At 41.6% G+C, this 15324-nt stretch overlaps 1 protein-coding gene across 1 annotated transcript; it reads right to left on the bottom strand.

The window, feature by feature from the left end:
• Positions 1-2423: 2423 nt before the first annotated feature.
• TARDBP (TAR DNA binding protein) lies at positions 2424-10223 on the bottom strand. The gene is made up of 6 exons (XM_007463153.1): positions 10198-10223; positions 8958-9205; positions 6828-6991; positions 6054-6194; positions 3415-3585; positions 2424-3027 (listed from the first exon to the last, which is right to left on the bottom strand). Exons 2-6 carry the CDS (start codon positions 9193-9195, stop codon positions 2497-2499), a joined length of 1245 nt encoding a protein of 414 aa, XP_007463215.1. The 5' UTR covers positions 9196-9205; positions 10198-10223; the 3' UTR covers positions 2424-2496.
• Positions 10224-15324: the final 5101 nt, after the last annotated feature.

The raw sequence follows: 15324 nt of genomic DNA, 5'->3' as shown, positions 1-15324 counted from the left end.
ACCATGTTACTGCTGCTGAGTAACAGTGCAAGTGCTAAAATGCAAAATTCAGATGGTACAGGATTTGGAAATCATGCAATTTAGATGCAGAAAAAAAAAAAATTAAAACAACGCAAGATCCTTTTACAGATGAAACTGAATAAAACAATGTGGCGACCATAAGTCTAAAGGACGACTTCATTTTTAAGTTTAAAACATGTAACTTGCAAAATGACAAACCTATTTATCATAATCTAATTAGATAAGGGCATCAAGTAAATTATCAGCACAAAAACTTACGTTCTTCCATTAGAAAAGCTCAACTCTCATAGAAGTTAGTTACATTTTAAGTACAACAGAGAATCTATTATTGCTTTTACATACTTAACAATGCATCGTGAGAGTCTAATCTGAGTTTTATAAGCGATTTTATTCAACATTACTCTATTTCCCCACCTTTGGAAGACAAAGCCCATTTCACTTAACACTTCCACAGACAGACAACCCACCCTGCTAGTTCTTAAAGCTATCAGGCTTCTTAATGGATTTCAGGCACAAGATAATTTGTGGTTTCTTCTACTTTATCCCTATTGCAATTAATTCCACTTTTCAAATCCCCAACTAGAAAGGTGCTGATAGTCCCTTCAATTGATAGGCTTTGCTACAAAGCATTTTAAAATAATTAACATTGTTTTGCCCACTCCAAATAAGAATATTTTTAGAAGGCATGATTTCCCAATGGAGATTTATAACAGGCCATGTAAATAGAACATCACCCAAATGCACAGAGGCACTAAGAAAAAGCTGGAGGGTACTGCTTACCATTTTAGGTGCGGTCACCCAGACTTATTAAAAACTAGATTTAAAAAGAAAAAAAAAAACTTTTCACTTTGGACAATGCAAGAACAAATAGCAATTAAGTCTGGGTATCAGGTGTCAATGCATGACAGGTGATGAATCCATTTGACTTGAGACAACTTTTCAAATAAGTTTATTTGAAGCAAAATAAACTACTGCCAAGAAACTTTATGAAAGTTCCATCTCAAAAGGGTCAAAAAAGGGGAATTAACTGCTATGAATTCTTTGCATTCAGGGCTGCAAAACAAAGACACATATTATTTAAATCAGTTTTATTTAAGAATTTCCAACATTGACAACTCTTATAAAAAGCATCCAAGCACAGGACACAGAACTGCAGCAAACAGCATTCTTATGGGTAGCTAACAGACATTAGAACTTCCACCCTATTTTGAGACACCCCGAGCTCACTGGTGAACTCTGCTTCCAAGTACTCCTGCAAAGCACACCACAAGCTCAGTCCATGTTCTCAACCCATCAGCTTCAGTTCACATTACCACACTTACAGATCAATAACAGAAGAGAACACACACCATACAGCATTCACAGCAGTTGACAAAGGGGTAGGGGAAATACAAGTATCGTTTCACTTAACACATTCAGCTAACGTGGGTTATCTAAGAACAAAACTCACTTAAAGTCTTCCAACAGATGTGGATGTCCTTTGAATGCAAAAAACATTCGTACGTTATTTGCTATCATTGCTCTCTGCACACTCTCTCACCAAAGCCACAGGGATTGAGAGACACATCTCTCCAAGTTAAAAAATATCCATTATGCACCACCAAGTCTCTGCACGCGCTCTCTCCTTTTCTCGCTCATACTAGCCTTTCATGCCTCGGCACCACCATCAATCCCACACAAGGTTTCAAAAGTTCAAACAGCCTTCTGGTTCCATATCACAGCCTTGCGTTCATAGCGTTGATACGACTCCATGAAATAAAGAGTAGCGGATAAAAATGGGACACCCACCGTCAAAGACACAGCCTGTGCAGCGTGACGAATTCTTGAATGAGAAAGCATGAAGACAGAAGTATTCCTATGGCAGAATATTTACAGCACTACTTTCAATGAAGTGCTTCTTCCATAAACATTTGAAATGAGATGAACTGCAGAGATTAAATGAAGGCTTCATATTGTACTTTTGTATATGAAGGGAGACAAGTGTTAAAAAACAAAAACAAAAAACAAAAGAACCAAACACTGTGACACCATGATCTCCAAAAAGGAGATTCTCCTAAGGAAAAAATCCATATGGTGGGGTTCAAATTAAAACAAGGAGAAAAGAATGTAGTTCTAACCAATGGTTTCCATTTTGAACATGCAAAGAATTCACTTGACAAGTCCAGGGATAAAATATTACAGGAGAAACCTTTTGATATCAATTGTAGTGTGTTGGTTTACCAATCAGGCAAACAGCAGTTCACTTTCAAACACTCAATATTTCAACCCTTTATGTAACAAAACTTATAAAATTCCTTTAGCTCTTCTTCCTCTTTTTCTAAAGAAAAATCTCAAAAATACTGCTGAATATACTCCACACTGAACAAACCAATTTTGAAAATTCTTAGTACATACGTATTTTACAATATACTTACCATGAGTTTAGAAAAATCTGAATTCCCACCAGTTTATACCAACTAACGATAACCCCAATGTCTACATTCCCCAGCCCGAAGATTTAGAATCCATGCTTGAGCCAAAGCCTCCATTAAAACCACTGCCTGACCCTGCATTTGATGCTGATCCCCAACCAATTGCTGCACCTGAATTAGAACCACTATAAGAGTTATTTCCAGAACCAAAAGCCTGATTTGGCTCCCTCTGCATGTTGCCTTGGCTTTGGTTATTACCTGATGGGCCTGACTGGTTCTGCTGACTGGCTAACATGCCCATCATACCCCAGCTGCTCTGCAGAGCTGCCTGGGCTGCAGCCATCATTGCTGGATTAATGCTAAAAGCACCAAAGTTCATCCCTCCACCCATATTACTACCTTGATTGTTTCCCAAACCAGCTCCACCCCCTCTACTGTTACCAAATCCACCCTGATTCCCAAAGCCACCTGGATTACCACCAAATCTTCCACTTCTTTCTAACTGTCTATTGCTATTGTGTTTAGGTTCAGCATTGGATATATGTACGCTGATTCCTTTAATGATCAAGTCCTCTCCACAAAGAGACTGGGCAACCTACAAAAAAATAAGGGATGCAAATAAAGGAGATTAAACCACTGACTCATACATCAAAGTAGCAATAAAACTTAGATTTCAAGCCATCATCTAAACTGGAGAAAAAATAAGCAATGAACACTTATTTCATTTAAAACCATAAAATAGCCTTTAGCTTTAGTAACGGCAGCAGGGATTTTTTACTTCTTTTTCAGAGGACATGTAACATCCCCACTTAAACCTCATGTACTAAAAAAATATCTAAGGGGTTTATCACAAATGTTTAGGCCCATATACCCCACAGCGTACAAGGTCAGAGAGCTTAGCTAAGGGTGGCAATTAGCTGGAAGGGCAAAGTTCCACAGAAATTACCTAATTAGCTGGGACAAAATTATTAAGAGAAAATACCTGATCATCTGCAAATGTAACAAAGGCAAAAGCCCTGAACGGTTTGGGAATGAAGACATCTACCACTTCTCCATACTGGCAAAAAAACTGCCGCAACTCATCAGCAGTCATGTCTTCCGTACAACGCCCAACAAACACCTTTCTGCTTCTCAAAGGCTCATCTGGGCTTTGCTGGTCAAATTGAAAGGAAGAAAACCATCAGAAATATTTTATGAGCAATGAAAACAGCATTATGGTAGAGGATGTAATACAACCTATCTGCCTCTTATATTAGGTGAGTCATTCAAAAGTAGGTACATTCTTATTTTTTGCATTAGCAATTCTTCTTGTAAGACTTCAATGAAGAATAAAGTTTTAAAGTTTAAAGTTGATGAAAGTATATATATATATATGTTTTAACACCTTTATTGGACTATAATTGCTTTACAGTGGTGTGTTAGTTTCTACTCTGTAACAAAGTGAATCAGCTATACATATACATATATCTCCATATCTCCTCCCTCTTACATCTCCCTCCCACCCTCCCTATCCCACGCCTCTAGGCGGTCACAAACCACTGAGCTGATCTCCCTGTGCTGTGTGGCTGCTTCCTACTAGCTATCTACCTTACATTTGGTAGTGTATATATGTCCATGCCACTCTCTCACTTCGTCCCAGCTACCCTTCCCCTCTCCGTGTCCTCAAGTCCATCCTCTACGTCTATGTCTTTATTCTTGTCCTGCCCCTGGGTTCTTCAGAACCTTTTTTTTAGATTCCATATATGTTAGCATACGGTTGTTTTTCTCTTTCTGACTTACTTCCCTCTGTATGACAGACTCTAGGTCCATCCACCTCACTACAAATAACTCAATTTCGTTTCTTTTTATGGCTGAGTAATATTCCAATGTATATATGTGCTACATCTTCTTTATCCATTCATCTGTCGATGGACACTTAGGTTGCTTCCGTGTCCTGTCTATTGTAAATGCGATGAACATTGTGGTACATGACTCTTTTTGAATTATGGTTTTCTCAGGGTACATGCCCAGTAGTGGGATTGCTGGGTCGTATGTTAAGTTCTACTTTTAGTTTTTTAAGGAACCTCCATACTGTTCTCCACAGTGGCTGTATCAATTTACATTCCCACCAACAGTGCAAGAGGGTTCCCTTTCCTCCACACCCTCTCCAGCATTTATTGTTTGTAGATTTTTTGATGATGGCCATTCTGACTGATGTGAGGTGATTATACCTCACTGTAGTTTTGATTTGCATTTCTCTAATGATTAGGGATGTTGAGCATCCTTTCATGTGTTTGTTGGCAATCTGTACATCTTCTTTGGAGATGTGTCTATTTAGGTCTTTTGCCCATTTTTGGATTGGGTTGTTTTTTTTGATATTGAGCTGCATGAGCTGCTTGTAAGTTTGGGAGATTAATCCTTTGTCAGTTGCTTCATTTGAAAATATTTTCTCCCATTCTGAGGGTTGTCTTTTTGTCTTGTTTATGGTTTCCTTTGCTGTACAAAAGCTTTTAAGTTTCATTAGGTCCCATTTGTTCATTTTTGTTTTTATTTCCATTTCTCTAGGAGGTGGGTCAAAAAGGATCTTGCTGTGATTTATGTCATAGAGTGTTCTGCCTATGTTTTCCTCTAAGAGTTTTATAGTTTCTGGCCTTACATTTAGGTCTTTAATCCATTCTGAGTTTATTTTTGTGTATGGTATTAGGGAGTGTTTTAATTTCATTCTTTTACATGTAGCTGTCCAGTTTTCCCAGCACCACTTACTGAAGAGGCTGTCTTTTCTCCATTGTATATTCTTGCCTCCTTTGTCAAAGATAAGGTGACCATAGGTGCGTGGGTTTATCTCTGGGCCTTCTATCCTGTTCCACTGATCTATATTTCTTTTTTTGTGCCAGTACCACACTGTCTTGATTACTGCAGCTTTGTTGTATAGTCTGAAGTCCAGGAGCCTGATTCCTCCAGCTCCGTTTTTCTTTCTCAGGATTGCTTTGGTTATTTGGGGTCTTTTGTGTTTCCATTCAAATTGTGAAATTTTTTGTTCTAGTTCTGTGAAAAATACCATTGGCAGTTTGATAGGGATTGCACTGAATCTGTAGATTGCCTTGGGTAGTATAGTCATTTTCACAGTGTTGACTGTTCCAATCCAAGAACATGGTATATCTCTCCATCTGTGTGTATCATCTTTAATTTCTTTCATCAGTGTCTTATACTTTGATGAAAGTATATTTGGGTTAAGGAAAATTGATGATTAAGAAATGTCTTGGCAAAGATGATAATGTTCCAAATAAGCAAGTCTTGCTTGCTTGGAATAAGTTAGGCTTTTTAAAAAGATTAACATATTCTAATTGTCTGTATTAACATGTAACTATGTAAGAAATTGTTAAATCACTAAAAATAACAAGAGAAAAGGAAGAACAAAACGAAAAACGTTTTAGTTTGGAGGAGCAATTAACTAAATATTTCAAACAAACATATAAAATATTCAGCAATGCATTAAGGTCCTGAGACTTCAACAAGGCAAAAGATTTCAAGAATACACTCTGCCACTATATTTTCCAACTGTAATGTTTTATTTTACAGTGTCTTCTAAGTAAGTCTGTCAGCAAAAATGGCCAAAGCAGAGAAAAAAAAAGAGCAAAGTACCTTAGAATTTGGAAGTTTACAGTCACACCATCGTCCATCTATCATATGTCGCTGTGACATTACTTTCACCTGGGTTTCATATTCCGTAAAACGAACAAAGCCAAACCCTTTTGAATGACCAGTTTTAATATCTTTCTTGACCTAGGGAAAAAAATCATTTAAAATTTACTAAAACCACACACACACGTAACCAACTCAGAGTATATACGTGAAGTAAAATAGTATAAACCAAATTTCTTTTCAGCGCCCCTTACGTATACACATAACAAATATTAAAAATATCATCAGGACTTCCCTGGTGGCGCAGTGGTTAAGAATCTGCCTGCCAATGCAGGGGACATGGGTTCGAGACCTGCTCCAGGAACATCCTACATGCCGCAGAGCAACTAAGCCCGTGTGCCACAACTACTGAGCCTGCATTCTAGAGCCCGCGAGCCACAACTACTGAGCCCATGTGCCACAACTACTGAAGCCAGTGCGTCCAGAGCCCATGCTCCGCAACAAGAGAAGCTACTGCAGTGAGAAGACTGTGCCCCGAAACGAAGAGTAGCCCCCGCTCGCCGCAACTAGAGAAAGCCCACATGCAGCAAAGAAGGCCCAATGCAGCCAAAAATAAATAAATAAATAAATAAATAAATTTCTTTGGGGAAAAAAAAGAAAGAAAACGTATAAAAAAATATATCATCTGTTGAACATGAAAGGCAGCATCACTAAAACAACAGAAATTCTGGGTGCTCATTCACTGAAAAACTGTTAAATGAAATCAAAGTTTACCTGAACCATAAGAACTTCTCCAAAGGTACTAAAATATTCTTTTAGATCCTGTTCAGTTGTTTTCCATGGGAGGCCCAACACTATTAAATCAGATGTTTTCTGGACTGCTCTTTTCACTTTCACTGCTGATGAAGCATCTGTTTCATCCATTTTCCTTTTGTTATCTAAACAAAATGAGCAGAAACCTTTCAGACCTTTCATTAAACACTTCGTAAAACACACACCCTCTTCATCTAGAAATGAGAAGCAAAAACATTCTCAGAACAGTTAAGACGCTGGAAACTTTTGCCAAAGAGTGATGTTAGCTCTCACTGACAGAGTAAGAATTGAATAAGTGGCTAAGGTGCTTTTCTGGAGCCAATCTAGGGATTCCAACCTCTGGTTCCATAATGTCTCAAGATTACAATTGTATGTTCTCCCCTCTCAAAAGGTGTATCAAAACAAAAGTTACTTCACTTTCACTTTAAAGTACATTAAGGAAGGAAAAAAAACAGGTTGAATAACTATGATACTATCTTTGTGCCTATTAAATATATTTGCGTGATTATTTTAAGGCCTATAACTTGAAGACTACTAAAAAATTAGCAACTTTTATCTCCAGCTGTGGATTTAAGGATGATTTCAATTTTCTTTCTTTTTGTTTCGTTTCTAAACTTCCAGCAATGAACTCACGTTACTTTTGTAATAAAAAAGAAACCTGGACTTCCCTGGTGGCGCAGTGGTTAAGAATCTGCCTGCCAATGCAGGGAACATGGGTTCAAGCCCTGGTCCGGGAAGATCCCACATGCCGTAGAGCAACTAAGCCCGTGCGCCACAACTACTGAGCCTGTGCTCTAGAGCCTCCGAGCCACAACTACTGACGCCCATGCGCCTCGAGCCCGAGCTCCACAACGAGAAGCCAACACAATGAGAAGTCCGTGCACCGCAACAAAGAGTAGCCCCCGCTCACCATAACTAGAGAAAGCTTGCGTGCAGCAACAAAGACCCAATGCAGCCAAAAATAAATAAATATAAATTAAAAAAAAAAGAAAACCTAAGGTTATTTTAAAAAATCAGTATTTGGAAGAGGAACTAAATGACATTCAGACATACAGATCATTTTTTGGAGTACTGTCAGGTTCAGAGCAAAACTGAGGAAGGTAGAAACTTCCCATATACCCCCAGCTCCCCACACCTGCAGGGCCCTCCCAGCATCAATATCCCCCACCAGGGTGGTACGTTTGTCACAACCATGAACCTACATCGACACATTACTATATAAATGACATTTTAAGTTTGGGTAAATATTAATCTACAGCCAATGGATCAAGAAACTACATACTAAAAAACAAAAATCAAGTTGATGCTATTAAGAATTTTCTTGATATATAAACAAACTTCTTGATGCAACATCTTAAATACTGACCAAATAATATGACTTTGTTGCAATATTACATTACAATAGAAGTAACAGACACGGGCTTCCCTGGTGGCGCAGTGGTTGAGAGTCCACCTGCTGATGCAGGGGACACGGGCTCGTGCCCCAAAAAAAAAAAAAAAAAAAAAAGTAACAGACAGATCTACCAACTAGCACACTCCTACTGCTAAATATACTCATTTCCTTCACTCACTTCTACATCTTCATGCTTCCTTTTAGATTAAAAACATTGATAAGGGGCAGTGAGAATAAGACCAGAACCCAAAATTATAATTACGACTGCACTAATTCAAGATTTGGGCTACTGCAACTGGTGTTCATTTGAGGAGGAAAAAAAAAGATTAGCTGGATGAATGATGTAAGCCTGCAAGGACAAAGACCAAACCAAAATACTGAGGCACTTCAGAAAAATCTGTTTACAACAGACTGATACAATTGCAAAGCATTCTTAATTCCTTAAATTTTACATTAGCTCAGCAACGTTAGTCCAGATAATTGTTTAAACACACAATCTTTAAAAAATGTCCTGTAATTTCCAATTTTCACTAATGTAAACTAGTGGTCTTTCAAACTTGTCTGAAGGTAACATTTAAAGAAATACTTGGGCTACAGGAGACGGTTCACCAGGAAGGGGCCATGACCTATGACTCAGAACGAGACACAAACCTATACTTTATACTTTAGCATCACTGCAAAACCAAATGACAACAAACCTTTGGGATAGTTGACAACATACACCAGGTTCCCCCAGCCAGCATCAGGGGCGTGCAGAATTCCTTCTACCAGACGGACACCTCTCATACACTGAGACACTGGATTCCTGTAGCGAAGCCCACATGCCCCTGGAAACTGGGCTGTAACTGTGGACAGCAGCACTGTCCCATCGTCTTCTGATGGTATTTCAATGGGCTCGTCATTCTCATCTTCGGTTACCCGAATATATTCAGACATCTTTGCTTGTCTTGCTTAAATGGAAAAGAGATACAAATGAACAACACTTGTGTCAAAGTAATTGTGTCAAAGTAATTATCCCAGCTGACTAATACCACTACCAAGTCATTGTTCTGACTTCCAGAAAAATTCTCGGTGTTTGAATTCTTATAGGTGTTGGTTATCCCTGAAAAATGAGGAGGTACAAGCAAGGATAGCTATTCCTATTAAAATGTAATGCCTTGCTAGTTCATTCATTCATTATTTGATGTGTGCCTACTATCCATCAGGTGCTGCAACTATTAACTGTGTGAAACCACAGTCCCAGCTGGCATGCTGGTTGCAAAGGGGGAGATAAGCAGGAGAAAGAAAGCAAACAAGTAATTATTTTATTACAATCGTGATTATGCTACTGGAAAGTAGTCTTGGGGACTGGGAAGAAACTAAACTGGTTGAGATGTGTGTGAGGGGAACGTCAAAGTGGATTTCCCTAAGAAAGCGATGCAGAAACTAAGTCTTTTGAGGACTAAATAGGAGCAGTGAACGAGATGAAGAGAACAAGGGAAAAGTGCCTCCCTGTTTCAAATCTGGGGACTTCTGGGGGCTCTCCAAACTTGAGCCGCAATGACAGCGGCGACAGGTCCTTCGCGACGCGGGCCGCCACCTCCCAGAAGCCAGTGCGTGACAACCGTGGGAGGAGTTTTTAAGCGCGGCCGGGGTGGGACCGCTGGGGCACCAGGCCTAAACGCTGTCCTGGCGCAAAGTACGAAGGCACAAAACAGTGCCCGGGCCCGGAAGCCAGGCCAAACCTCTGCCTCGGGCTGCACGGCTCCGCGGGCCCGACGTCCCTGCTTCGGCGCCGGCTGCCACCCCGCGCCTGGCCCTAACGTCGCTCCCACGCGAGCCCGCTCGGGCAGAATGAGGCAGGCCCGGCCCCACGGCTCCTTTCCCGTGGCGGGGGCCGCCCCACTGCGGGAGCCGAAGCAAACAGGGCGTCCTCAGTGAGAAGCGTCCGCGACTCACCCGCTAGGCCGCTGCTAGGAAGCCCGACAGAGAAACTGAAGCAGCGAGGAATCCAAGAGCAGCCCAGCGACCACTTCGCTCCCACAAAATGGCGCTAGGGCCGCCTCCTCCCCCCTCCGGCCGTCGTCCTCTCCCACCGGTTTCCCGTCTAGAGGGGGAGGCCGCCGTACAGAGACACAACGACCCTTTCCCCAGAGAGTCAGAACGCCCTTCTCGGAGTCTGAGTATAGGGGGCTGATTTGAACGCTAAAAGGGGACCAGGACCTGGGCCTGAAAAGCTAAAAATGGGAAAAAATGTGGAGGCCTACGCTTTTAGCTCCCCCCACGTAGCATAATAGATGGCTTCGCCCGACCAACCGCCGGCCCTGGGTCTCCGCCGGAGCTCGCGCACTTTTAAAGTGCGCGAGACTAGCTCAGGGGCCGGGCCGGGCCGGGCGGGGCGGGGCGAGGCGAGGCGGGGGCGGGGCGCCGGGTGGGGGCGGGGCACCTGGGCCCTCCTGACCGTTGCGAGACTGGGGAGGGCAGCGGAGGCCAAGACCTTTTTATCTAAAAAGCCAGCCAGGTTCGTCCTCTTCTCTCCCCAGCCAACCTCCACACCTGGAGAGAATAACGTTGTTCTAAATAATACCAATCATAGTGCCTACTGTGTACCAGGTACTTCCTAAGCCCTCACATATTTAATTACCCCAACAGTCATGTACGGTAGGTGCTATTGATGTTATCCGCACATACAGGTGAGGAGGAAACTGAGGCACAGAGAGGCTCAGGATCTTGCATAAATAAGGTCACCCAGGTAGTAAATGGTGAATCTGGGATTTGACCCCTAACTCTAATGCTAATGTATTCCAGCTAAGTATGCTAATAATAATAGTGTACTTGATCTATTTCGACATTTGTTATGTTTCACATTTCTGAAATCAATATGTGATTTCAGTTCCAGTTCCACTGATGATATGTCCTAGTTTAATTGGCAACAATCTTAATTTCCTAGTGTACCAGGATATCAGATTCAATGAAGTGTAGTACTAGCAAAGCGCTCTATACTTATGCATTAACTCATTTAATCCTCAGAAGAACCCTATAGGGTAGGTGTCATTGTTATCATTCCTGTTTTATAGATGAGAAAACTGAGGCACAGAGGTTAAGTAACCTTGCCCAAGCTCACAGGGCTGTAGATGGTGGAGCTGGGATTTGAACCCAGGCAGTCTGGCTCTGGAGTTGGTGCCTCCTGCTTCTTATAGCCTCCTAGGGAATAAATATTGAGTCCTGCACATCCATCTCTGATACCTGCTGTTCCTATTGAGCAGATTGTACCTGAACCAACTTGGGGAGATAGAAAGGAGGGAGTGGAGGCAGTCAGAATGAGCTACCCCTCCCCACCCCCAGTGGTAGCTCAACACACAGGGGATGAAGCTGGACAGATGGCCCCTGACGGTCACTAAGGTTTCCAAACACTGGATGAGGTACAGAGGCCTGGCATCACAGTCTACCCGTTCATTTTGGGTGAGAAGTCAGTTTTACTACTCCCAGAGTAGGGATTGGACCCATGCCCCCTGCAGTGGAAGCATGGAGTCCTAACCACTGGACTGCCAGGGAATTCCCACTACCCCCATTTTGCAGAAGAAGGAACTGAGGCTCAGAGGCCGTGTAAATTGCCTGAGCATGTCACACTGCCCATAAATTACTGTCCAGGGTTTGTCAGATCCTGAAGCTGTGCTCTGTCCACCTCCCTGGACCATTCTCTCTGACACGATTGAGGCTGAGGCATTTAGTGTGGGCGACTCTGTGGGGACTGGGATGCCTGCAGCAAGTGGGAAGAGCTGAGTGTGCAGAAACTGGAGAGAGGTCACACAGGGACAAAAACACAAAGTCTGTCCCTTCTCCCAGAAGTTTTCAGGCCAGCTGGGAAGACCAGCAAACACAGTCTTGAAGAACGTAAATAACTCCTTCAGGAAGAGAATTGATAAGGCCAGAGGGAGGCTGGACCCTGGAGTTCTCCCACTCCTAGTGGAATTCATCTCTGGGTTTTAGCTTGATAGTACTGGTCGTCAAAACTTGTACTTGTTTACACCTGAAACTAACACAACATCGTAAATCGACTATAATTCAAAAAAAAAAAAAAAACAAACTTCTACTTGTTTGAAATCTGCTTTATAAATTATCTTGGTTTGTTTGCTTGTTTGTTCACAGCCCTTACACATTAAGCCCAAAGATTGTTAGAAGGCCAAAAAGTATCTGTTTATTAATTGCTTTCTGAAAATAATGGATCAGAAATGATATATTGAGCTTTTATGCTTTATTCAGCGCTGTGCTTACAGACATGCAAGAAAACTGGAAGCCAGTCATGGCCTGGATGGAGTGGTCTAATCCAGGTGAGGGTGGTGACAGAATAATTGGAAAACAATCACAAGAGGTATAAAGCATGTGGGTGCCAGTGCTGGGCAGATGCTGAGGGTCTGATGGGTTCCCCAACAGCTCTTTGGGCAGCTGGCTTCCATATAAGAATGAGGAGTCTCAACTGGAAAGAAAGGCTACTGGCCAGAGAACCAGAGTGGGAACAGACCAGTTTGCAACCCGGTCACTTGGGCATGCATGCCTTCTCACCTTCCAACCCCTCCCTTGGAGTCCCAGTTCTGCCAGCTCCATGAAGTCAAGTATTCCTGAAATTTAAAAGAAATGCCAAGGTAATAAAGGTATTTAAATAAAAGTAACTTTATTTTATCAAGATTTAAATTTTGGGGACTTCCCTGGTGGTGCAATGGTTAAGACTCTGAGCTCCCAATGCAGGGGGCCTGGGTTCAATCCCACATGCATGCCTCTACTAAGAGTTCATGTGCCTCAACTAAGGAGCCCGCAGGCTGCAACTAAGACCTGGCACAACCAAAAAAAAAAAACGTTAAAAAAAAGATTTTAATTTTCTGTTAACCCCTACATTTTTAGGAGCTGCCTCCCCAACTAGTCTAGGTCTAACTTAGATTTTCCTAAAAATTTTTTTTTTTTTTTTTTTTTTTTTTGTGTTACGCGGGACTCTCACTGTTGTGGCCTCTCCCGTTGTGGAGCACAGGCTCCAGACGCGCAGGCTCAGCGGCCATGACTCACGGGCCTAGCCACTCCGCGGCATGTGGAATCTTCCCGGACCGGGGCACGAACCCGTGTCCCCTGCATCGGCAGACGAACTCTCAATCACTGCGCCACCAGGGAAGCCCTTCCTAAAAATTTTTTACTCTGAAATAATTTAAAACATGGCAGAGTTGCAAGAATAGTAGACAGAACTCCTGTGTACCCTTTGTCCAGATTCACCAACTGATAAAATTTTGTCACATTTGCTTTATCACTCCCTCTCTCTCTAGAGATATATAAAATAATAATAATATGTATAACCCAGTACTGTGCTATTATCAAATTCAGGAATTTTAACATTAATATAATATAAATTATTGGCAAGAATACCACAGAAGCAGCGTTGTGCCCTTCTTGTACTGCTATTCTCCACTGTAAAAATACCATGTTCCCCCTTTTGGAACTAATAAATAATCTATGGGAGGGAATTCCCTGGTGGTCCAGCAGTTAGGACTCTGCACTTTCACTGCTGAGGGCCCAGGTTCAGTCTCTGGTCGGGGAACTAAGATCCTGCAAGCCGTGTGGAAAAAAAAAAAAAACCTATGGGTAGATACACTGAGATGACCCCAAATATCCTGTTTGTTTTCAAATTTTCACCTACTGGCTTTAGGATCCATCGATGACTCTTGCCTAATTAGTTACCACTCGAATGGTTGCAAAATGATGATTTTCTAGTTCCATTATTTCTTTTTTTTCCCCCATTATTTCTTCAACAATTTTTAAACTTTTTATTCTGAAAAATGTCAAAGTATGGAAAAGTTGAAGCAACAGTCCAACTGAAGAACATCAGAATGGCCACAACTTAGATGCAACAACTGTGACTATTTTGCCCTATTTGCTTCATCTACCTGTGTATTTAGCTAACTCTCTACTTTTGCTGGACCATTTCAGACTAAGCTGCAGTCAGGAAATACTTCAACCTGTATCTCCCCAAAACAAGGACATTCTTGGGACTTCCCTGGTGGTCCAGTGGGTAAGACTCCACACTCCCAGTGCAGGGGACCTGAGTTCAATCCCTGGTAGGGAAACTAGATCCCACATACATGATGTAACTAAGAGTTTGCAACTAAGAAGTCCACATGCCACAACTAAGAGTCTACATGTTGCAACTAAGACCTGGTGCAGCCTAAATAAATAAATAAATAGTAAAAGATAAAAAAAGAACAAGGACATTCTCATACGTAACCATAATACCACTTTTACACCGGGGAAAATTAACAGTTATTTCCTAATATTATCTGATATCTAGTCCATATTCAAAATTTTCACAACACAGTGTCTTTTACATTTGGTTTATTGAGCCAGGATCCAATTAACACATTACATTTGGTTATGATATCCTCTAGTCTTTTTAAATCTAAAATAATCTCCCCACCTAAGGCACTTACTTTTTAAAGAGATCTGGCCAGATAGTTTGTGGAATGTGTACAGCTGACCCTTGAACAACACAGGTTTGAACTGCATGGGTCCACTTATACATGGATTTTTTTTCAGTAATAAATATTTCACTTCTACATGATCCTTGGTTGGTTGAATCCGAGGCTGGGGAACCACAGATACAGGGGAACCACGAATACAGAGGAACCACGGGTACAGATTATAAATTATACTCGGATTTTCGACTTTTTGGAGGGTTGGCACTCCCAACCCCTGTGTTGTTCAAGGGTCAACTGTACATTCTGGATTCATCTGATTGGCTCCTCATGGCATTATTTAGCTCATTCCTCTCTCCTCTATTTTCCTGCATAGTGGAAGTTAGGTCTAAACTCATGGTCACATTCAGGTTAGACAATGGCCAGAACACTTTGTGGGTAAAGCCGTGTACGTCCCATTGCCCTCCATCGGGAACACAATGACTGGTTGTCTCACTTTCAGCAATGCTAAATTTGGTCTTTTGGTTAATATTGTGACCACTGGATCCCTCCACAGAAAAAGTATATTTTCCCTCTTTGCAATTTGCAAGTAATCTCTGGATACTTTGGCACAAGGAAATATCCCATTTCCCTA

The sequence above is a fragment of the Lipotes vexillifer genome, unplaced genomic scaffold (genome assembly GCF_000442215.2).
Source record: "Lipotes vexillifer unplaced genomic scaffold, Lipotes_vexillifer_v1.1 scaffold109, whole genome shotgun sequence".
NCBI classification, from domain to species: Eukaryota; Metazoa; Chordata; class Mammalia; order Artiodactyla; family Lipotidae; genus Lipotes; species Lipotes vexillifer.
Note: the sequence above shows the minus strand (reverse complement) of the source record. Positions and strands in the feature narration are given on the sequence as shown.